This window comes from Pelodiscus sinensis, chromosome 20 (genome assembly GCF_052426305.1).
Source record: "Pelodiscus sinensis isolate ZL-2025 chromosome 20, ASM5242630v1, whole genome shotgun sequence".
Classification (NCBI taxonomy): Eukaryota; Metazoa; Chordata; order Testudines; family Trionychidae; genus Pelodiscus; species Pelodiscus sinensis.
The window spans coordinates 20355643-20381044 of NC_143071.1; the positions used below are offsets into that span (position 1 = coordinate 20355643).

The 25402-nt window shown below is 45.2% G+C and overlaps 1 protein-coding gene across 3 annotated transcripts in view; it reads right to left on the minus strand.

The window, feature by feature from the left end:
• Nucleotides 1-25402, minus strand: part of PRPSAP1 (phosphoribosyl pyrophosphate synthetase associated protein 1) — a 61657-nt gene that overhangs the window by 35866 nt on the left and 389 nt on the right. For 2 of the 3 annotated variants that reach the window (XM_006136477.4, XM_006136475.5), the window contains exons 2-4: nt 24179-24290; nt 10755-10807; nt 4407-4473 (exon numbers count right to left, since the gene is read on the minus strand). In XM_006136477.4, the coding sequence (XP_006136539.1) occupies nt 4407-4473; nt 10755-10807; nt 24179-24261 (203 nt within the window). In that variant the 5' untranslated portion in view covers nt 24262-24290. Of the gene's footprint in view, nt 1-4406; nt 4474-10754; nt 10808-21775; nt 21877-24178; nt 24319-25402 lie in introns of those variants that run through there. The other variant, XM_006136479.4, reaches the window with a different exon arrangement.

A 25402-nucleotide genomic window follows, 5' to 3' on the forward strand; every position in this document is an offset into this window, starting at 1 on the left:
AGGTGCCGGATTAGAGAGGTTCAACTTGTACTCCTCATTCCCCAAAGGCCTGCACCAATGTTATTCTACAGACTCTATTACTCCTGGATTGCTTATTACCTTGAATCATAATCATGAAGTTTTCTTCTCTACCATGTAGCTTATCTTTAATCTTCCTGCAGTCTTTGCAATTTTCCAACATTACCTTGTGAAACTCAGAGTTATTTATGCTAGAGGTTTTTGATGGTGTGTCCACCCCACACAAAGCCCAAAGGGTTATGGTAGGTCAATTAACTGCATAAAGCTGCACCTGGAGGAGGAGCCAGGGAGCAATGAAGAAATTAGAGGACATTCAGCTGACAGGAGCAAGAGAGTCTGGATGAAGCCAAATAGCTGACAGTAGAATGGGCTATAGAGAGAGGGGGGGTGCAGTCAGACTCAGTGTGAAAGAAGGCAAGAAAGGAAACAGCCCAGGAATTCATCAATAATTTAGGACTGTGCAGACCTTGACTGCTTGTTGTAGAGCTTCTGGGCTAGAACCCAGTGTTGATGGTGGGCCTAGCTTGTCCTGGCCGGACACTGTGGGAAGTGGCACCATTAAGGGGCAGTGAAAGGGAAGAATGTCTGGGACACTGGGGTCACAAGATACAGAGAACACAACTTGCGCTGGAAGGGGAAACTACTGGGACCCAGCCAACAGGTCAAGCCACAAAGCAGGACAAGTTTCATCCCAAATGCTTAAGACTCAGATTGAATAAATGTAACTACAGGAAGAGGTGTGGACCTGGAAGAGCTAATTCCCAGATACAAACAGAAAGAGGCTCTCTAGTGGTGGGTAAAGCACCCAGGGACATGACTAAACTGGCTCAACAGTAGAGAGATGCTATTATGCAACACGTAGGCTCTCTCTATACTATCAAGTTGTCAACACCAAAAAGTCCACAAAACAAAAATCACCACAGGGTGTTCACACTTGCTCCCTTTGTTGACAGACCTTGTCCACACTGGGGACGTGCATCCTACAATGCAGTATTGTGGAAAGGCAGAGCTGATGGTTGCATATCTTGCTATTCCTTCCAGAGCTCTCCCATAGCCTCCTTAACTGCTAGGAGCGGCATCATGTGTAACTCTGCGAGCTCTTGGTTCTGATGAATGTCAAATCAGCATAGCAGCTTCCCTCCCTACCTCTGTAGCAACAATCTGCCTGCGGCTGTGTTCCTAGTGCAGGGCAGAACTTGAGTAGTCCAAGGATGTGCTTTGTTCCCTAAACTGAGCAGCACACTCAACTCTCCAATACTTTTCAGAGCTTTGAAAGGGGAGGGGCACACATGGCTGCAGGGCATCAGAGATCAAAACACTGATCAGAGCAATCAGGGTAGGCATTGCAGGATACTGGTGGAAGCCAATTCTGTCAGGGTCTACACTGGCTCTTTGTCAACAACCGGGGGGGGGGGGGGGGGGGCAGAATCTCTCATGGGGTGAAAGTTCTTTGTTGCATAAACTGGGTGTTTTTTTTCCCAACAAAAGTCACATTCCAGTGTGTATACTCTGATTTGTCACCATAAAGCAGTTTTTGGCCACAAAACTTGGTAGTGTAGACAAGAGCTGGGCAAGATGTGGCCCAGGGCTAGATCTAGCCTGCCTAACACTCTGATCCGGCCCGCAGACTGCATCTGGCCGCTTTTTATTTATATCCTACTGCCTGTGCCACCGAATTTCCAGGCAGTGGCTCAGGCAGAAGGATTTTATTTAAATGTCTCATGGTTTTGGGCCAGAGCTGTGAGTCACGAGCCCTTTACTATGATTTTAATTCAAAGCTTCGGGCCCCAAACAATTCTGGAGGAAGGCTAGTCCCCAGCCTTCTGACTCAAACCCCACCACTTCCGAGGGTGGAGCCGGTCCATGACCATATACCAAAATTCATTAAGTGGCTTTGCTGCAAAAATTATTGCCCTCCCCACAGTGTAGATAAACACTCCTGGGGTTAGGCACCTCATTCCAGTCACACTCCACTACTCTCCCCTTAGCTTCTTGTATCTCAGTACCAACTTTTCCATCTTTACTACTTACAGTATGATTCCATAGTATTTGAACAATATTTTAATATCAAGTTTTGCACTGCTAAAGAGTCCGCTTCCTTTCCTAATACCCCTGATAGTATGAACTTAAAATGTGCTGCAGAAAGGAGACAACCTTCAGATTGCATTGCTTAGAAGGAACAATGAAGCAAACATGAAGCTGAAGAATAAAGATCCTTGCGCACATCACAGTGGCTGCTCATTTGGAGGACAAGTCCTTTCAACACTCATACAAAGATAAAAGAACAGAGATTCTGTACGCAGCAATGATGAATGAAATCAGGTCTGGGGAAGAACAAAATTCTTGACAAGCTGACAAGAATTACTGACACATCTAAGTTTTCTCCCAAGTTTACTGCCTGCCCAAATTTTAATTTCTCATTTCCCTAATGAAAACCCATAATTTGTCTCAAATGTACATAATCTTAACTAAATAATAATCGAAAATTATTATGTACATGTAACAGGGTATCAGTGTTTGCCCAAACACCAGGGATGTAAAATCCCATTTAATTGGCTAAACAAGACTGAGGCTGCATTGGCTGGGATGCCTGAGAAGCCCCTTTCTGCAGCGCTCCTCCATTGGTTAATATCTTAAACCTTCACATCCCTACCAAACACTCCATTCTATTAAAAAAGATTCAGCTAGGAAAAAATAGTTGGTCTGGTTAATCAATCAGAGGAGGGGACTTATTTCCTCGCCTTGTTATAAATGATGAGAGTGGCTTTTCTGGGAACAGACCATCTAGTGCCGTGGTCCCCAACACCACGCGCGGCGCTTGCGGGGGGAGGGGAGCGCCGGCCCCGGGCGCGCGGCGCTTGCGGGGGGAGGAGAGCGCCGGCCCCGGGCGCGCGGCGCTTGCGGGGGGAGGAGAGCGCCGGCCCCGGGCGCATGGCTATGGGGGGGGCCCTGCCCCCGGGCATGCGGCTATGGGGGGGGCCGCCCCCGGGCATGCGGCTATGGGGGGGGGCCGCCCCCGGGCACGCAAGTGTCCCCGCCCCCTGGTGCCCGGCAGGCGAACGGCCACGCCCCCTGGCGCCCGGCAACCTCAAAAGGTTGGGGACCACTGATCTAGTGTACATGCTGAATAGTTTTGAGAAAGGAACCCTATGAACGGCAAATCCTGGGGAAAAGATTCAAGCTGATCTTATATTGTCTTTGATATTTTGTTAATATAGACAAGCTTTAGGAATGAGATGAGTTTGGACTTTTTTAGTTTGGACTGTGTTTGCAGAGCAGATTGGAAAAAGGCTTCTGCTCATAAGATATTCCATTATCAATTTATTCTTGAGTGCTGGTGAGTTGTACAATAATAATAGAATGTGAAAGTTGAGGCAAAGCCCTGAAAGCTCATGAGTTTTTTCTCTTTGCTAGCCAAAAACCATGCAGTATTCTCCCCTGACACCTTTAAGAATAGTATCAGACCTAGCTGCAACCCTCTAAGAATAGTATCAGACCTAGCTGTTCTCTCTAAGCTGCACAGAGCCCTGAGCCTCTGACTGGGCGGGGATTATTACTGTGAAGCTGTGCTGCTAAGCAGCTTAGAGGGAACACTGGCCGCAATTAGTTTTTTTATATTCCAGCACCAAGTTTCACTGATTGCATTAATCACCTGACAAGAAACCAGCAGAATCAGTGCAGATCTCCAAACTCAACTCATTGCCTTCCCAGACCGTTCAATCAAGCAAGATTCTCGGGTAGTGGATAGTTTTCTAAGTCAAGTATTTCTTTGCTCTCCTGACCCAAAGTCAGTACACCCAGCAGACGAGGAATACCGTAAGGCCTACCTAAGAGCCAGAATGGAATGGTACAATGTCATGGAAACACAGGAAGCAAAGAGTTAGCTTGAATTCTGTTTCACATCATTACAATCAAAGGAAAGGAAAGGGAAAGGAAAGGGAAAGGAAAAGAAAAGAGTAATTCAACCTGTAATGAAAGCAACAGCTCCTATTGTTGCTTGGTAATTTGAAAGCAGAGGAAATTACACAACCTGAAATGGAAGAGCTAATCAAAATCACTGAGCCATACAGTCTGCAAAGACAAGGTAGCACAGAATAGAATAGAGAAATGTCCATTCACAGCCATCAGTTGTATTTGTTGTTGCTTGAAGTCATATACTTAAGATGACTGTGGTGCAATCAGCTAATACACTGGGAATTGTGACAGCTAAACAACACCCTCCCAACAGAAATGGGCATCAAGGCAACAGTGCTGGTTTAAAAAAAATGCCACCATCACATTACTATGGTGGCAAGTAAATACAAAAACCTCACAACAAATCCATTGAGCTAGAAATTCAAAGCACTTTCCAATGACCCCAGATTTTAATTAAGCCATAAAGTACCTACCTGGGTATTGTCTGTATAATGAAGATATCTTGACCGCGGACAGATTCTTTTATTTCAACTCTTGTTTCTGAAGATGACAGAGAAAATAGTCAGCCCATGGCTACTGCTTGGGAATGAAGCAGACAATGCAGCACATTAATAGCAACTTTTTCCAGAAGGTCAGGAATCAGGGCCAGATTCAGCATGCAGTTTTAAAACCCACCCAATCTACCCAAAGAAAATTTACATATTATAAACAAGTAAGCCAGCTGGATTTTCCAGAATGCTGCTCTTGGGAAACAAGGAGTTTGCATGATGTAACGAGCTATTTATATTCACAATGGGATGTAATAAACAGTGAGAATTATACTGAACTGCAATAACCTTACATGGGGGGGTAGAAAGAACAAATTACTCAATTCCAAAGGAGCAAAAAACTGTCTGGAGGTTTTCTATTCCCTTTCTCTTGCTGTAAAAAGCTGTCACACCACATAACAGAGAAAAAGAAATATCATACATGTAACAGCCTACAACATTTTCCCAACAGATGAACAAGCCCTTCTATATCTTAGGGTGAGGTCAGCTCTTTGTTTACAGGCTATTACACAATAATATGCAGTGCAGAGTTCAAAGTAGGAATGCATTTTCTTTTGTATTGCTTTTGAAGTAAGCTTTTTCCCCTAAATGAAGAGAATCATTTTCTGGTCAGAAATCCAAGTCTCCACTTAAACCATCTCCCCTTGCCAGTCTCAAATTCAAAGTTACAATAAGCCAACTAAAGAACCAGCTCTGCAATCCAGAACACTACCACCAGAGCATGAAGAATTGTCAAGTATTCATTTTCCATAGACTCATGATAAAATAAGAAACTAAGTTGCTGGGAAGGGGAGAGGAGAAAGGTGGGAGAAGTTTAGCAGGTTTGCAAAATTCAAAGTCCAATTATTTGGGCAATTGTGACTAGGGGGCTACATCTACACTGGCATGATTTTCCGGAAATGCTTTTAACGGAAAAGGTTTTCCGTTAAAAGTATTTCCGGAAAAGCGTGTCTAGATTGGCAGGACGCTTTTCCGGAAAAGCACTTTTCCCGGAAAAGCGTCCGTGGCCAATCTAGACGCGCTTTTCCGCAAAAAAGCCCCAATCGTCATTTTCACGTTCGGGGTTTTTTTTGTGGAAAACACTACTGTGCGGTCTACACTGGCCCTTTTCCGGAACAGTTTTCCGGAAAAAGACTTTTGCCCTAACGGGAGCAGCATAGTTTTTCCGGAAAAGCACTGATGATTTTACATTAGATCGTCAGAGCTTTTCCGGAAATTCAAGTGGCCAGTGTAGACAGCTGGCAAGTTTTTCCGGAAAAGCGGCTGATTTTCCGGAACAACTTGCCAATGTAGACACAGCCGGGATGTTAGCTAAAAGTCAACTGAGTATCAACTACTTGCTGCCTTTCCGAGAGGTAGCAAGGGGGGGGGGGGACCCGGGTGGAACAGGAGCTGGTGCTGCCTGTCCCCCGTCCCCCCGCTGACTATCAGAGATAGTGGGAGGGGAGGGGGGAATAGAAGAGGCTGCTGCAAAGTTGCCTCTGCCCGCGGTGGGCTGAGGGTCGCCATGGGTAGAGGCTGCTTAGGCAGCAGCCTGTCTGCGGGCAGTCCCAGCAGGGAGTGGGGGGCCCCCCATGGACAGGGACTGCTGCCGCCAAACAGTCCCTATTTGCGGTGGCTGGGCTGGCCGCACGCAGGAGCTACTCTGGCAGCAGCCCCTAGCCACAGCCAGCCCTGGCCGCTGTGAACAGGGTCTGTTGCTGGAGCAGCCTCTGTTCGTAGAGGACATGGCTGGCTGCAGTCAGGGGTTCCTCCTGTAGCAGCCCCTGCCAGCAGCCAACCCTGGCTGCCACAAACAGAGGCTGCACCAGGCTCTTACTACATTTAAAATGCAGAGCCACAGCGCAGTTGGCTCCCTGAGCCAGCACAAACCGGCAGAGACTCTGCTGCATCTCTTCAGAGTTCTTATTGACTAATCATGTAGTCGATACAAATTGTATTGACTACATGATTAGTCTGATAACTGCAATTTAACATCCCTACTTGTGACAACTGAAAGGGAGCTAGCTCAAAAGACATTAATGAATTGTATGTAATTGTTATTCATTGCTAAAATTCAACACTTTACACCTGAGTCTGAATAAAGGATCTAATTATCTTACCCATTTCAAAGATAGTTTCCCCAATTATCACCTCTAATATCATTAGCTCACAGACATTTACATTCCCCCCCATCCCCATTCTGTTCTGAAATTTGATTTGTCCTCTTTATATGTGTTCATTTTTTTTAAATTGTATCCTTTGGTATATATGGTTGTGACAATTTTCTTCCACTATTTGAACTGAGGAAGTGGGTCTGGCCCACGAAAGCTCATCACCTAATAAACCATCTTGTTAGTCTTTAAAGTGCTACATAGTCCTGTATTTTGTAAGAAATACAGTGAAGGATGAACCTGCACCCTGAATCAAATACCCCAATTTAAAGGTTATATCCACAATCCACTAAATTCAAAAGGCAGCAAGCACAAGTCAAGACTCCTGAAGAAAGAGCCAATCAGTCACCATAAGTTAGACTGGAGCCAAGAGCAAAACCTGAAAGCACAAAGAGTTATTGATGATGATCTATAACTATACAAGAGCAGAAACTAACATCCAAACATTAAAATATCTCTGTTTTGACTGCTCAGGACTGAATGAGCACTCTTCTACGGCTCTTCAGTGCAAAACTGTCTGAATTTTCCTCACTTTCCAACAAACATGCTGCAAGGTCTTACTGCTAATATATAAAGCATATAAACGATCCTAGAACTGGAGGTACTTATAACACTGTAAATCACATGTATCACATGGCAACTGAGGTCAGCTGCCTGGTCCTTGCTCCCTTGCAAGAATCATAGAACCATAGAGCTGGAAGAGACCTTAGAAGGCCATCAAGTCCAGCCCCCTGCTCAAGGCAGGACCAATCGCAATTAAATCAACCCAGCCAGGGCTTTGTCAAGCTGAGACTTAAACACCTCTAGGGATGGAGACTCCACTACTTCCCTAGGTAACCCATTCCAGTACTTCACCACCCTCCTAGTGAAATAGTTTTTCCTAATATCCAACCTGGACTTCTCCCACCGCAACTTGAGACCACTGTTCCTTGTTGAAGGCTGCTATCAAATCCCCCCTCAGCCTTCTCTTCTGCAGAGTAAACTCCCAACTCCCTCAGCCTCTCCTCGTAGCTCATATGCTCCAGCCTCGTAATCGGTTGCCCTCTGCTGGACCCTCTCCAATGCATCCACATCCTTCCTGTAATTGGGGGCCCAGAACTGGACACAATACTCCAGATGCGCCTCACCAGAACCAAGTAAAGAGGAATAATCACATCTCTGGATCGACTGGCAATGCTCCTCTTAATGCAACCTAATATGCCATTAGCCTTCTTGGCTACAAGGGCACACTGCTGACTCATATCCAGCTTCTCATCCACTGTAATCCCAAGGTCCTTTTCTACAGAACTGCTACTTAGCCAGTTGGTTCCCAGCCTGTAACAATGCTTGGGATTCTTCCCTCCCAAGTGCAGGACTCTACACTTGTCCTTGTTGAACCTCATCAGATTTCCTGTGGCCCAATCCTCCAATTTGTCTAAGTCACACTGGAATCTATCCCTGCCCTGCAGTGTGTCTACCTGTCCCCCTAGTTTAGTGTCATCTGCAAACTTACTGAGGGTGCAATCCATCCCCTCATCCAGGTCATTAATAAAGATGTTGAACAAAACTGGTCCCAGAACCGAATCTTGAGGCACTCCACTAGAAACCGACCTCCATCCTGACATCCAGCCGTTGATCACTACCCGCTGGGCCCGACCTTCCAGGCAGCTTTCTATCCATCTTACCGTCCATTTATCCAGTCCACATTCCCTTAACTTGCTGGCAAGAACATTGTGGGAGACCGTATCAAAAGCCTTGCAAAAGTCAAGGTATATCACATCCGCTGACTTCCCCATATCTACAGAGCCAGTTACCTCATCATTGAAGCTAATCAGATTAGTCAGGCACAACTTGCCCTTCATGAATTCATGCTGACTATTCCTGATCACCTTCACCTCTTCCAAGTGCTTCAGAATGGATTCCTTGAGGATCCCCTCCATGATTTTTCCAGGGACTGAGGTAAGGCTGACTGGCCTATAGTTCTCTGGATCATCCTTCTTCCCTTTCTTAAAGATGGGCACTACATTTGCCATTTTCCAGTCTCATCCGGGATCTCTCCTGATCTCCATGACTTTTCAAAGATAATGGCCAAAGGTGGCTCAATGACATTTGCCAACTCCCTCAATACCCTCGGATGTATTAAGTTCAGACCCATGGATTTATGTACATTTAGCTTTTCTAAATAGTTCCTAAACTGTTCTTTCCCCACCAAGGGCTGTCCACCTTTGTCCCATATTGCGTCACTTAGCGCATTAGTCTGGGAACTGACGTTGTCCGTGAAGACAGAGGCAAAGAAAGTACTTCAGCTTTCCCCACATCATCTGTCACTAGATTACTGCCCTCATCCAGTAGGGGTCCCATACCCTCTCTGATCACCTTCTTCATGCTAACAAGGTGTGTATTTTACTATTCTCTTTTCTTCCTTTGGTCAGGATCCTGAAATCTACCATCTCCTGATCACTGCTTCCCAGGTTGTCACCCACCTCTACTTCCCCTATTAGCTCCTCTCTGTTTGTGAGCAGCAGGTCAAGCTGCTTGTACCTGCAGCACTTGTACCAAGAAGTTATCCCCAACATTCTCCAAAAACTGCCTGGATTGTCTATGTACTGCCGTATCGGTCTGCCAACAGATGTCAGGGTGATTCAAGTCCCCCATGAGAACCAGGGCCTGTGATCTGGAAACTTCTCTCAGTTGTCCAAAGAAAGCCTCATCTACCTCATCCACCCGATTCGGCGGCCTGTAGCAGACACCAACCACAACATCACTGCTGTTGCTTACACCTCTAAACTTGACCCATAGTCTCTCACAGGCTTTCCTCCTTCTATATACTGGAATTCTGAGCAATCAAAGTGCTCTCTTACTTACAGTGTAACAACTCCTCCTTTCCTCCCCTGCCTGTTCTTCCAGAACAGTTTATTCCCTTCCATGACAGCGCTCCAGTCATGCAAGTCATCCCAACAAGTCTCTGTTATCCCAATCAAATCGTAGTTCTTGGACTGGGCCAGGGCATCCAATTCTTCTGTTTGTTACCCAGCTTCCTGCATTGGTGTACAAACACCTTATATAACCAGTTGATCACCCTACCCTCTGCATTCGAATCATGGGTCCTCTGCTGTTGCTCATTCCTCTTTGCATTTCTTCCCGGTGTCCGACTTCCACACTCCCTCAGGGTTTTGGTCACCGTCCCCCAACGAACCTAGTTTAAAGCCCGCCTCACTAGGTTTGCAAGCCTGCACGCGAAGATGCTCCTTTCTCTCTGTTACATGGATCCCATCTCTTCCTAACAATCCTTGTGCCTGGAACAGAGTCCCATCATTCTGATATGGGCCAGGTTCCCTCACAGATAAGAAATTCCTCCAATGTGAGCCTTTTTTGTAACAATCCATCAGAGTCCCTCTCCAGTTTTGAAATTCCTTGTATAGACTTCCACTTAACTATTCCTCCTGTTTCTACTTATTCCTCTGTAAGAATGGCAGAAGAGAACTGAAATGCTAAATTGCACCTAGACCATTGGGCTGTTTTTGGCTAATAAATATTTTTTTCCAACAAAGCACTCAGATGTTTGAAGACAAGTGCCCAAATACATTTAAGTAAGTTGAACTGCATTCAAAAAAGAACCTGGAAAGTTCACAGAGGATTGATCCATCAATGGTTTTTAGCCAGAATACAAACCCATGCTCTGAAGCATCTCTAGTGCCTAGGCTCCATTTGCCAGAAGCTGGGAATGGGCAAGAGGGGCAGACCATATGATGATTACCTGTTCTGTTCATTCCCTCGGACGCACTTGGCATTGGCCACTGTGGGAAGACATGATATTGGGCTAAACAGACCATCAGGCTGACCTATATTGGCCATTCTTATGTAATGTCTAGGGCCCTCTTTGTTAACTCTTTGAATTAGCATTCTTTCTACACAGAGACAACAGCAATGATAGAGAGATCATCCAGTTTTTCATAGATGGGGAAACTGAAGCAGTGACCAATTTATTGCTTTTCCTAAGGTCATATAGGAAGTCTATCAGAGGCAGGAATAGGAATGAGCTCCTGACTTATTACAGAAGTTTGGTAAGCAGATTTACCACTAGTACATTTTTAAGTTTAATTAGTGAGACATGCTTGTTAACACAGTAACAATGACTGACCTCCATTCGTTTCCTGGTACACCACAGATTTTCCCAACTCAGCACCAAGACGCCTAATGAAAAAAAAGAGAGGGGAAGATTAAAAATAGATTAGTTTGCTTTTTGAATCTTCGTTTTTTTGAGGGGTATTAAATGGCTCATCTTATGAAGTCTAGCATTATACAGTTTCAAAAATTACAGCATATGTAAATCATTTGTCAAATTACCAAATGGAGAATTTAGTACAAAAATGGAAGCTACAATATTCAAATTAAGACTTACTGATTTTAAAAGCGAAGCGTATTAAATATTACTCAAAGTTCTTTACTTGTGAAGTATTAAAAAGGCCATACATTCCTTCATGAATGCTACCATCATTCCCCCTGCCAAGTAATTTGTTTACTTTAATGTTGTACAGAGTGTTTTAAGAGGCAGAAGCAGTGCTGGAGCAGGCACTTTCTGCAGATTAATGATATACTAAGAATAGCCCTTTTCAAATACTGTATTTCAAATAGTACAGAATAAAGAATATTCAGACAGAAAATACACATTTTAAAATTAAATGGGACAGAACCCAAGTGACTGCATGAGTCTTCTATATATTCCTTATTACTGACTTTCCCCAAGTGTACATAAGATTAATAACCACACGGAGGTCTATAAAAAACCCCACAGAGCGAGGAGATTTCAGTCTCAGAATGGAACAGCACAGTGAGTTTGTGCACTTTGTGGCAACCCATTATCACACTTAAAAATTCACCCCACTAACCGAGTGTATTACCTTCTCCTGCCATGCTTCCAGGGTCCCAATCACAAGTTTGGATTGGTTTAATTTTGAAATCAAGTTTTCCAATTTTTCAACTTTTCTGATGTCACAAATATATAAAACTAAAACCATCCATTAGTAAGAAGTCAATTATATGCATTTTTTTAATATACAGAATACAAGAATTAACTTTTAGAACTCTACCTACCATTATACACTAAAGATCCTTTTAACAAGCATTTTAGGGTTATGTCTACACTGCAATAAAAAAAACTTGCAGCTTGCCAGGTTCGGCTGGCTCAGGCTGAGGAGCTATAAAACTGGAGTATAGATGTTTGGGCTTGGGCTGGAGCCCAGACCTGACCTCAAATGCCTACACTGCAATTTTGCAGCCTCACAAATGGAGGCAGCTAACTCAGACCACAAGCTACTTTATGGCAGTTCTTTTATTACAGGATAGATATACTTTTAAAAGACACCAATTGTTTCATTGAGTATGTTTTATTACATTGCGTGTATTTAACTTATTTCCAGTCTATTTTGAAGTATTTAAAATTTAACTGTAAATACATTCTTTTAACACCTGGGTTTTTCTGTCAGTTTCATGGATCTTTAAAAATATTTCCTATTTACATAGGTACACGAATAAATACGGTAGTTCTGGGCAAAAGGGAGTTCTGTTTATTGTTTCATCTGAAGGATAGCACTAAGTGGTACTTTTGGTCTATGGTATTATTAAAGGAGAGAAAAGAAGGTAAATGTGCCACTATCTGTCCAACTTTTACTACTTCCTGGGGTTCTTACACATTGCTATTCTATTGCTTTTTCATCCATACATATTGAAGTACTTTTCAAAAGAAGATATCCTTTTCCCTGTTTTACAGATTGGAAAACCGTGGCAAAGCGTATTAGTCAGCAACAGAACCAAGAACAGAATCTAGTGATGAATCCCAGTTCTGTGCCCTATGCAGTGGGGGGATGCTAATTGCTTAAGAGTGCAGGAAGACAAGACATAGGTCCTAACTCCTAGCAAAAGGGCTACAGCAGCCTGCAGTCACCTAGAAAAGGTCATCATCCAGTAACAAGGTAGTTCCCTGCTCAGCATCCTTGCTTAAAAGTAAACCAAGAAGCTTGCTATGCAAAGCCAAGTTCTGATAAAACTGAATGGAGAGCTGTTAGGCTGTCACAGGAAATGCAAGTCCTTCAGCTGAAAGACAAGTAGAACTTTAAGCTTCCTTTTTATAGCTTGATAGGATTCTGCAGTCCTCCTGACAAAGCCAGAAACTTGAAACCACAGAGGTTTGGCCTAATTGCTACTGAGAGATTCAAGTCAGAACAATCTAGAAAAACAACAACAACGACGACAAGTAGTTTTTGAAAAAAAAAAAAAAAAGATGCCAAAAAACGCAGGCTCTTTCCTCCATCAGAGCACAGAAATTCACACAACCATTTTCTGGAGAGACATGCATTCCGAATCTATAAAATAAGCAATTTATTCTGCTTTTTCCATTTGAAAATAATGTTCTGCTAAAGAGACTGTCATCCACACACCTGTAACCAATCGCTGATCTAAGGATAGTAAGCAGACTAATCAAACTGGAAGCTGTTAAAATACTCTAGCTGGAAAGATCTTAGCAAAATACCATTTAGAAAGTGGAAGATTCAACACTGCATAGTGTAACGCAAATAAAAAGAAGGTTTGTAATGCTTTGAGAGGTTACAAGGATTCAGTTATGCAGAGGAGGAAACAAGAGCCTGATGCTTCAAAATTAATAGAGTAGACGATGTAAGAGGCTAAAAAGCAAGTTAGCTACTGAACAAGTGAGGTGCCAGGGCATCAACTTTCAGTGTAACTGAACTGGCACAGCTTGGATTTAAGTTACAGGACAAGTAAAAGTATTGAGAACACACTTGTGGATATTGAAACATCATCAGCTCACAAACCTAAAACATTGACTGGAGGAGGCAAGACTTGCATTTTCAAGTTACCTTTTTTTAATACATGGAATTTAATTTGTTAAGACAACTGAGCTGCAGTGAAGGTGCATAGCACTCACCATAACTCCAGTCATCTGAAGAAGTGAGCTGTGCCCACAAAAGCTCATGATACCATCTACATGTTTTGTTAGTCTATAAAGTGTTACCAGACCATTTGCTTGCTATTTTTTCCCCCTATAACAGACTAACTCGGCTACCCCTCAAAAAGCCAGGAAGTTCAGGAAGATTCAGGCCTTTATTACTTAAACTGAGCTGATATTACTCTAAACTGGTATAAGTGTCTCTATACAAAGGAATTACACAGATTTAATAAAATCAGTGAGGAAGTCTACCAATCAGGGCAGGACTTATGCAAGGCAACAAATCACATTTTGCTGTGTAGAATTGTCACTCTGGGAAATGAGGATGACATGCTGAATAGTTTTGCTGAAATGGGCTTTCCAAACTGTGGCAGGGAAATGAATGGCATAAGTATTCCCACTGTGGTGCCACTCCACTTTGCCTCAGAGTACATCAATTGAAATGGGTACTTCTCCATGGTTTTTTGAGTTTCGCATACATAAATGCAGGGTGGTCTAAAAAGGTGGATGATGCATGCATATACAGGAATAGTTGTCCGTACAGAAAGCTGCATGCTGATACTTTCTTTCTAGACCAGAAAATTATAGCTTCAAAGAGGTAGCTGAGTTAGTCTGTAACTAGAAAAACTTAAACAATGAATAGTCTAGTAGCACCTTAAAGACTAACAAAACATGTAGATGGTATCATGAGCTTTCGTGGGCAAAACCCACTTCTTCAGATGACTGGAGTATTAAAAGTCCAGATCCAAGAATAAATAAGGGAAGAGGGGGCTGAGGAGAAAAAAAAAGAGAGAGAGAAAAAAAACCCCACAGTGAATAGCTTGTCATCTGAAAAAGTGGGCTGTGCCCACAAAAGCTCATGATACCATCTACATGTTTTGTTAGTCTATAACAGTGGTCTCCAACCTTTTTACACTGAAGATCACTTCTTAAATATCAGAACAGGCGAAGATCTACCACCCCACCCTCTCTAGTCTCCTCCTGTCCATCACTTGCTATCCCCAGCCCTTACTTACACACTCTGGCTGTGTCTAGACTGGCCAGTTTTTCCAGAAAAACTTGCCAGATGTCTATACTGGCCGCTTGAATTTCCACAAAAGTACTGACTTCCTACTGTAAGAAATCAGTGCATTTTGCGTAAATACTATGCTGCTCCCGTTCGGACAAAAGTCCTTTTGTGCAAAACTTTTGCGCAAGAGGGCCAGTGTAGACAGCTGAGATTTGTTTTCCACAAAAAAGCCGCGATCGCGAAAATGGCGATCGGGGCTTTTTTGCGGAAAAGCGCGTCTAGATTGGCACCAACGCTTTTCCGCAAAAAGTGGTTCTGCAGAAAAGCATCCGTGTCAATCTAGATGCTCTTTTTCGAAAATGCTTTTAACGGAAAACTTTTCCGTTAAAAACATTTCCGGAAAATCATGCCAGTCTAGACGCAGCCAACGATAAACAGTTTATTTTTAAATTATGCGATAAATAAAATTAAAATCACATGTTTATAGTTATGAAATAAATGGTCTGTTTTTTAATCATGCTATTTAAATCTAAAATGAAGCATTTACAATCATACATTTTGTGGGGACAGAGTTCTGCGGCAGGGGGCCGGGGAGAGGGAACAGGGTGCTGGCAGGGGAGAGGACAGGGTTTTGCAGCAGGAGACAGGGTGCCATGGAGACAGAGTTCGGGAGTGGGGATGGGAATAAGGACAGAGTTCTGTAGCTGGTAACGGGAGTGGGGACAGAATTCTGTAGCTGGGGACAGGGGAGTAAGGAGAGCGTTCTGTGGCTGGGGACAGGGGAGTGGGGACAGAGTGGGGACAGGGGAGGCAGAGAGTGTCCCCTGCATCTGCCTCCTCCCAGGATTGCCCCCCCCCCCCCCCCCCCGAGGGAAACCAGTGCATGCCTGCCCCAGGGCTGACCACCCACTCCCCCGCAGGGAAGCCCCGCACGCGCGCACCTGCCCCAGGGCCGACCCCCCCCCCCAGCGCAGGGAAGCCCCGCACGCGCTTGCCCTGGCGCCAACCGCCCTGGCCAACCGCCGTGCGCCTACACCCGGGGCCAACACCCCTCCCCACACAGGGAAGCCCCGCATGCGTGTGCCTGCCCCAGGGCTGACTTCCCCCGCGCACGCCTGCCCTGGGGCTGATTCACCCCTCCTGTGCGGTGCAGGGAGCTGATGCTCCCTCCCACAGTACACCCGGCAGAGCAGCTAGCGCACTTCCGGAATCGCCAGAAGTAGCGTTAAGCTACAGGACTTCTGTCCATCCCCGGGAAGCCGACACTACCTCCATTTTCACTTGAGGTAGGTAGTGGGGCTTCTCGGGGATGGGAGGGAAATGGGGGCGGGGTGGACAGGACGCCTCGCAATCGACCAGTCAAGGCCTCGCAATCGACTGGTCGATCGCGATCGACCTGTCGGTGACCACAGGTCTATAAAGTGCTACCAGACCATTTGTTGTTGGTTTTCTGTAACAGACTAACTCAGCTATCCCCTGAAGCTAGTGAATAGACTGTTCAAGTTACAAGAGGCTGATAAGAACAATTAGCACCTCCACTGTTTGATTGATTGGTTCAGTCATTAGGATGTGGAAGGTACTGTGCGAGCCAGCAGATATCCCTGTTCATTCCATTCTGATAAGAATCAAACTTATAAATGAAGTTAAGTTCCAACCACTCCCTGGCTACGTCTACACTGGCATGATTTTCTGAAAATGCTTTTAACGGAAAACTTTTCTGTTAAAAGCATTTTCAGAAAAGCACGTCTAAATTGGCAGGATGCTTTTCCGCAAAAGCACTTTTTGCGGAAAAGCGTTTGTGGCCAATCTAGACATGGTTTTCCGCAAAAAATCCCCGATCGCCATTTTTGCGATCAGGGCTTTTTTGCGGAAAACAGTACTGTGCTGCTTACACTGGCCCTTTTGCGCAAAAGTCTTTCGGAAAAAGACTTTTGCCCGAATGGGAGCAGCATAGTATTTCCGGGAAAGCACTGACGATCTTACATGAGATCATCAGAGCTTTTCTTGAAATTCAAGCAGCCAGTGTAGACAGCTGGCAAGTTTTTCCACAAAATCATTTGATTTTGCGGAAAAACTTGCCAGTCTAGACAGACCCTGTGTATTTTGCTAGCAGAATTAGCCTGAAACAACATGGTGACTTGGAGATCCATTAATGACTGCCTGGACAGGTTAAAGTGTTCTCCAACAGTTTTTTGTGTATTGCCTTTTTGGATATCTGATTTGTGTCCATTAATTCTTTCCCGTAGGCCAGTGGCCCTCAACGCGGTGCCCGCAGGCGCCATGGCACCCGCCGGGGGATTTACGTGTGCCCGCCAAATGATCTGGGCTGGTCCTGCCCTGCCCCCGGGAGGGCACATACACAGTGATAGGCCCACCCCCAGACGCACAGCGCATGCATGGCCCCACCCCCAGACACACAGCGCATGTGTGGCCCCGCCCCCGGCAGCCCCAAAAGGTTGGAGACCACTGCCGTAGCCACTGTCCAGTTTGGCAATATATATATGGCAGTGAGGCATTGCTGGCATGGATCACATTAGTGAATGTGCAGTTAAATAAACCCATGATGTAGTGGCTGATGTGGTTGGATCCAGTGATGAAATCACTTGTGTAGGCGTGTGGGCAGAGTTGGCACCGGGGCTGGCTGCAGGGGTGGGTTCCTGGATAATTATGTGCATGGTTACTGGAAAAAAAATTGTTTGAGGTTAGAGGGGTTGTCTTTGAGGACTGGCCTTTCCACCAAGGCCTATGAGAGTGAGGGGTTATTTTCCAGGATAGGTTGTAGATTGCTGATGTGGTGGAGCACCATGGCGGGAGGAGGAAGGGGGGGGGCGGTGACGTACACAAGGACTCCGGCTGCAGTCTTCCTACTGGCCAGCCCCACAGACACCCCTCCCCCCAGTGCTGCTGCTTCCCTCTCCCCTCCAGACCCACAGCCTCCAATCCCTCCCCTCAGATTGTCTTCACACTCCTCTTCCGACCTGCCCCAACCCCTTCCCCTCCCTGCGTGGTGCGCTGCGGCACTCCCGCCAGGCCTAGCTGCCCCGGCGGGGGAGCAAGCGGCAGCAAGCAGCCCGTTGACACTTGCCGCCCCAGGCCCAGCTGAGCACGCTCCCGCCGAGCCCGGGAGCAAGCGGCAGCAAGCGGCCCTTTGGGGTCCGCACTCCCCACGCGTGGGGAGCGTGGACCCCAAAGGGCTGCTTGCTGCCGCTTGCTCCCCTGCTGGGGCCCAGCTGAGCAGCACAGTGCCGGGCCAAAACACCACGGAGGGAGGGGAAGGGGGGCGGGGCACTGACGTACACAGCCAGAGGGCATGGCCGTGTACATCAGCTTTACAGACAATGGGCTTTATTTTTTTTTATATATATATATATATATATAAATAAAAATGAGGGAGTTTGCACGTGTCTGTTTAAGAATGCCTCCTGAACAGTAAAAGCTAAGACCACCAAAATTCGTATGCAGCTTCCTCTTATAACTTAAAAGCAAGGTAAAGATTTGGTTGTGCCAGGACAATGGGATGTGATCCTCTCCATTTGATGAGAAACACAGGGGTCTGCCAGCAGGCAGTTATACTGTATAATGACCAGACGGGGCAGCAAGGGGCCAGAGATGAGGACCAGGGCAGCTATAATCCCATGAGGGTGACAGGAGTGGAGAAAGGGAAAGCTATCTACTATGAAATTCAGAAAGTTTGTCTATTTGTGTGTCTTTTCTTCAACTAGGGGACACGCACCTCTCCCACAGCTACGTCAGCTGCAGCAGCCATGGACAGGCACTTCTCACCTGTCCCAAACCTGCTATGGTGTCAGAGGGTTGGAATTGTTCTCTCCCCCCTGGGGCAGCCTGCATACTGAACCCCTCAATCTCCAGCCCCACCTCAGAGCAATGATTTAAATGAAGCACGCACATCTTCATTTTATTGTCCAAAAAATAATTAAGATAAAGACCCAAGCATCACTGGGTCAATCTCCTAGTGCAAAATAAGTTATTTAGTAAGGCTACTAACTCTATCCAAGTTACCCACAAACTCCATCTCAAGGTGCTCACAATTCTATACTACAGGCCATGTAGTGACAGTCAAGCAAAGAACAATGCAGCACGAATTTTACATTCTTTCCTGACAGCACCTGCCACTCTTCTGTTAATGGTTTACCGCCTTTGTACAGAGTAGTTTTATTCTCCGAAGTTTGGAATTTTCCTGCAGTGTGTCTTCATGTGTTAGCACATGAGTGGGCAAAAGGGACCTGCTGCTTCCCCACCCCAGGTCCATGGCTGCCTGTCCATGGCTGCAATCAGGGCTTGGGGCAAAGCATATGAAGTTTCCTCAGCCCTGCCCTCTCCCAGCCAGGAGCATGTAACACTTCTAAGCACTGTGTGCTCTTTGCAGGGCAGGAAGAGACTTCACACGCTCTGTCCATAGGCCAATCAGGGCTTGGGGGTGGTAGAGCACACAGTCTCCTCCTGCCATGATTGGCCTGGAGACAGAAACAGGAGCATGCAAAGTTTCCTCCCACTACCAGGGGCATAGACTTCATCTGCTCCACCACCACCAGACCAATCATGGTCTGCAGGTGGGGAAGCAGAGAAATATCCTGGCCCTGCCACTTCCTAAGCAGCCTGGGGCCACTTCAGAAATTTTTGAAGTTGCCCCCGGCAAAAAAAAGTTACTGCCCACCCCTGTGCTAGCATGAAAGAGTGGGTGGGCATTCCTCCTCCTCTTCCTACCCCGAACAGAGACAGAAGGGACACAAGGAGTGGGAAACTTGTAGCCCTGAAGGTCTGTACTCCGATTTCCTCACATCCTCTCTTTTCCTTTGGTCTTCTCTAAGAGATCCCAGCAAGGAGGGCTGGACACAGCTTTTTCCAGGAACCCAACAGTACTGCCCTTTTCTTCAGAAATGGAGAGTTGCTCGCTAACTGGGAACACTTCTCTGGTTTAGAGATGTTAAATATTGGTTAACTGAATAGTGGCATAACCTCATGAATTCTAATTGGTTAGTCAATTAGCCTTGTCCCCAGGGACTATAGACTAGCAACCAGTGCACTCCTGCCTCACTCCCGAGACGAGGCATCAGATGGGAACTGGTCTGTGGGGGGGAGCCCGTTTAAAAACCAGCTCCCCTCATGGACTGGATGCCTGTCACCCTGTGCTGATGCCTCTGATAAAAAGAGGCAGCGGTGCAGGGTGGCAGCAGCCCCTTTCTAGGGAGCAATCTGAGCTCCTGGACCCAGCTCGAGCTGGAAATGAGCTGGGCTGCCTTCCCACCTGCTTCTAATACACTTTAAATGCAGAGCTGCAGCAGGAGTAGGTGTCAGATCCAGCACAAGCCAGGACTACTGGCCAGCCTGCTAAAAGTGTACTGGCAAGTGTGTGGGTGAGGAATTAGTGTAGTTTATAGCATTAATCTATAAGCTTTTGCTTATCAGTTAATCGACTACACTTTTACATCCCTAGTACAGGGTTCACTCTGATCACGCTGAAAGAACAGAATTCAGATTTTTAAATTCTATCCTTATTAGTCTATTCTGTCTATGCTCAGAATTCTCTTTCCATGCCCATCATTTTCCATACGTAAAGCCAAATGAATACACATATCTACAGTATGAACAGGGTTTATTGTAACAACTGGTTCCAGAACACAATGGCATGCTCAAGTATTTAGTAGGCCTTAACAGACTTCAACACCTTCTCCCAGCTAAAAGAGCAGTGAGTAGTACATAGCATTTGTATCATCTGCGTGAAATCTGCCATCAGGGAACGAGATCCAAGAGCATCTGTGGTGCTCCTATATTTAAAATGTTTTATTGGCAAAGCAGATGTTACTACCTCTGAATGCAGTGTCCACAAGAACTGCCACGGTCACAGAACCATCTGTCTCTTACAAAAATGATATTTTCCAAAGGAGACTTATTAGACTACACAGGTTCTCCTAGTTACAACATGACACATGACACCAGTCTAAAAAAGAAACAGTTAAAAACAAGTTTAATCTGAGATGCAAGAGTATATGGGATAGTTGACAGGGGGTGAAGAAGGGAAGTGGAGTTGTGCTGTTATAATGAATTATCTGCTGTTTTAAAAGGAAGTTTGGCAGTATATTAAGTCATTCATAATGTACAGGCAGTCCCCGGGTTACACGGATCCGACTTACATCAGATCCCTACTTACAAACGGGGTGAGGAAACCTCGCACTAGCTGCTTTTCCCCCTATCAGACCAGGGAGACACAAAGCTAGCGCCCCACCCAGCAGACCAGGGAGACGCGGATCGGCTTTTCTCAGCAGACACCTCAGCTTGAGAATAAAGGACTGAGGGAAGTGAGGTGTGGGAGAATAAAACTGAGCTCTGGAGAAATGTGTGGCTAGAGTTTCCTCTACAATATGTACCAGTTCCGACTTACATACAAATTCAACTTAAGAACAAACCTACAGTCCCTATCTTGTACGTAACCCGGGGACTGCCTGTACTACATGCTTATCTCCAGCAGTGTCAAACACAAAGCAGCAAAAAAGATATGGAAATTCAAAGCTAATTCTGTCAATTGCTCACCCATCATGCATTAGCATTGCATCAGTAACAGAGGAACTTAAAAAGTCTAAACTTGCTAGGAGAGCATAAAAGAGATATTTGAACCTTGAGAGAGTCACTCGAGAGAATACAAAAGCCAGGTAATTAACATTTAATCTTTTGACATATTCATCCCATCTATAAACTGGGAAAGAGAATAAAGTGGGACTATTCATGCACGCACTTTCACTAATCTTTGTGAAAGAGTTAAAACAGAAATATTAAGGTTAATATTTCTAGTTTAAATACAGCTTAATTCATAGGTTAGGTACTGAATGCCCTGAACAGATTCAAGAGATATTTCACCATATTTCTAAAGTTCACTTACCTCCTGCATTTAGCAGTAGCAATATGCAGACTATACTCTCTTCCCAGTCCCCCACCCCCAAAAGAAGTCCAATCTTTAATTGCTGGCTCCCACTTAATGTGATAACCCAGCATAATGAATTCCGCTGGATTCATCCTATGCATTAATGAATAGTGACAGAGCTTGTATATGGGGAGTACATTTAAGTCACTCTTTCCTAATATTGCGTGTTGTTTTAAAGTTCTTTTAAATCTTATTCTAATGTGTCACAAAAAAACTTTAAAGAAAACGCACAATATTAGATGACAGACTCACCCTTATAAGTCTGCTCCAACCCTACTCAAAGGTGCGACTGACATCCCCAGCAGAGTGCCTGCTAGGATATCACAGTGAGTGGGAAGCCAGCAGTCATGCATCTGAAAAAACAAGGTAAAGGTTACAAGTGTGTTAAGTGGTTCTGAATTCTATTGGGGGAGGGGAGCGGGGCAGTCAGTAGATAGCCCTTGTAAATTGTATTTGAAAATTATTGTTCAACTTGAGTAGATCTTTGCCATCTCTAACTACTCTGAGTCTACTTCCTTCTAGGGTTACCTTTATGTTTTGGGATTGTCACAAAGTTAAAACAGTGGATGCATGTATGTATATTGACTTAATGCCACCAACAGCTCAACCTCAAAATTCCAGTCATCTGAAGCGGGCTGTGCCCACGAAAGCTCATACCACCATCTACATGTTGTTTAAGATTATCCTGTACAGACTAACTCAGCTACCCCTGAAGTTCAACCGTTGTAATTTTAATACAATTAGGCAGTGGCTCAAAAGGATGGGTCTTTTTTTCAAAATGTCACTGGGAGCCATTCAGTGGATTATAGTTATATATTCTCCAGGGGCAGCTTTGTTCCTATATGGAAGGATGAAGTTCCAGGCATCTTTAAACCCTCACATCCATCTCTCCCTGATCAAATAAGATAGGAAAGTCCCAGAAAGTGAATTTGATATGTGAGAGCTACATACAGTTATGCTTCCTCATCTTTGGAAGCCCTAATCCTGCAAAGGTCAAAGGTCCCATATTAATCCTCCACTACTTCTCAGCAGATGTTGAGTCATTAAAAAAAATACAAAGTCCAAAGAACTTGTGAAGTAAGGTGAGCCGTTTACTATGTAAATGCTGAATACGTTGGAAACTGCTTCTTCACCCACAGAAGCTGTGTTGCAGAATACTATGTTCAAGAGGTAAATTTTTAATGGTTTGAGAATAGCCCTTGGTGAAAACATAATCCATTTGTTGCACTACAATAAAGGCTTTAGGAATAAAAAAAATCAAAATGTTTATACTCAGAATTGTATAGCTATGTGCTTGAGAACATTGGAAACAGCTTTGTGGAGAGAAAATTAAGCATTTTGCCTTTTTCTTTTAAAAATGTTCCTTCATTCTGCACAAGCCAACATCTCCACCCTACCCTGGAGGGTCCTGTTCATTAGTATGTCCCATTGACCATGGGCAAACTACACATTCATTTTAAAGGAGATTATGTGTGTTAAATACAAGACAAGGTTTACTTAAGACAGACAAGTCATTTAACTAGCCAAACTGTCATGTATCTGCCAGTACTCCACAGCATGCCTGCGTTTGCCAATATCTGCATTATATAGACTCTAATGATAAGCATTGGTGTACCAGCTGTCTCTACGCATTAGTGAAGACACTATTAATGAAAAACAAGCACTGGATCCAATCCCCCAGATCTGAGTTTATGACGACTTGTGGAATGGATCTAAGAGTAAGTGAAGAAGAGACCAAAACCAACTGAATTATGACACTTGCACCCTGTTCAACTTTAAACAAATGTCCACTCCTTAGGAAAGCCACTTTGATGTCAGAAAGCTCCCACACACAGTGTCCCATTTCAAGCCAATTTAACTCAAAGTGAATGACAAAGTATGACCATATGTTACATTTTATAAACAAGTGATATTCAAAAGCACATTTTGTAGCAAGATTTTGAAAAGCTTCTAATTATCTCAGTAAACAGGCCTTAAAATATTTCTCTACTAAACCAAGGTCAAATTCTGCATAGAAAGTGAGCCTGTGGAAAGTGCAAAAATCTGTCCTTAAACTTTTTTTTTTTTGGTAGAGACACACTGCCTCTTCAGCTTCTAAGAACTGGATGTAGTTGATTTTTTATTAGCATGAACTCCAGTGTTGCACTGGATTTAGTAAAGAAATAGGAATGAACTTAGGGCAGGTTGTTCATTCCAGTAAATGCTGAAGTTTTCAAATAGCAAAATCATAATTATGCATCTGAAAAAAGAATCCAGTAGATATTTCTGAAAAGTGTGAGCCATTGGGTTTTTACACACATTGCTAATTTAAATTAAGTCTAAACAAATTTATCAGTATCTTTGTGCTGAAGCCCTACTTTTGCCTTGGGGTTAAGTTACATACCAATGTGAAAGTGAAATTAACAAAATTAAAACAATTGGTGTCCTTTTATTATTTAATCTGATGCTAACAATGGGTAGCCAGCACTAATAAGGAAAATATCAAATCGATTTTTTTAAATGATCGCAATTTTAAACATGTAAGGTTTAAGAAATGGATTTTTGTAATTTTTTTTTTTAAACAGAATGCCCTTTTGAACTAATTTGAAACAAGCCCCTCTCAACTAATGGCGAGCACTAGGGGGAAAAGAAACAAAGTTGCAATAGGAGACTTACTCTGTGATCTTCTTTGCCAGCTCGGTGCAGGCGGCTGTGGAGTTTGCCGAGAAGACACGGTAGCCACTTCTGGCGGCATTCATTGCCAAGGAATCATGCAAACCCCTTGGAGCTCGAAAGTGAGAAAAAACAGATTTATAAGGCAACAACAGCTTTCTTGGCATAGTTTTCCACCTCTCAACTGCTAACACCGCCCCTTAAGGGGTGGGAGTAGTGAGGAAGGGTGATCTCTCCGCAAGCCAAGGATCTCCACAGCCCAGTGCTATTGACGTACAAAAAGCAAGAAAAAATAAAATAAAAGAGCAGCAGTTGCAGCAGGCTCGGATGAACACCTGGCAGTTTCCAAAAGGAGTTCAAAAAGGGACAAGTCAGCCCAGAGTTAACTCTTTTGTCTACCATAAAACGCCACCTGTGGAAGAAGAAATAATTGCTCCCTTTGCCTACAGGGGCTGAACTCAACACGCCTGGAGCAACTTGGCTTTTTGCTTTGGGTTGGCGGGATGTAGCTGGGATCTACGGCACAAAGAAGAAACGGAGGGAGAAGAGCGAACCGAGGAGGGAGGCTGCAGGGGTAGAAGTTTACAAAGAAGCAGCAGCTCCCGGGGGGCTAAAACCAAGCTACTGGGAAGAGGGGGCGACTCAGGCAAGTCAGAGAAGCGGATGGAAGGAGGAAAGCAGAGTCTCAGCGAGCCAGCGTAGGTGCCCCACGGACAACAGATCCTGAGCACCCCGGGCAAGGGGCCAAGGGAGCTGGGAGGAGGGGCACACAGCCCCAGGCACCCACAAACCAATCTCAGAGCACGGGCTGGAGACAAAAGCTCTCCAGGGGAGGAGGGCGGGCAGCCAGCTAGGCAGGCCCCGGGGCTAAAGGGGACAAGGTGAGGGGCCGCTCAGGCCCAGAGGGGGAGGGGTAGGGGCAACAGGGTGGCGGTGCCCAGGCCGGGGCAGGAAGGAGAGGGTCCTAGGAGGAGCTGGGGCAGTGAGGGGGAGGGGCGGGGGCAGGAAGGAGAGGGTCCTAGGAGGAGCTGGGGCAGTGAGGGGGAGGGGCGGGGGCAGGAAGGAGAGGGTCCTAGGAGGAGCTGGGGGAGGAGCCCTTAGGCTCGGGGGGGGGGGGGCTGCCTGGGGCAGTCAGGCGAGTGAGTCCCTATAAGGCCAGGCCGGGAGGGTCCCCTCAAACAGATCCGGCGCTGCTGCTGCGACGTCCGCCCCGCGAGCCCGTCCCGC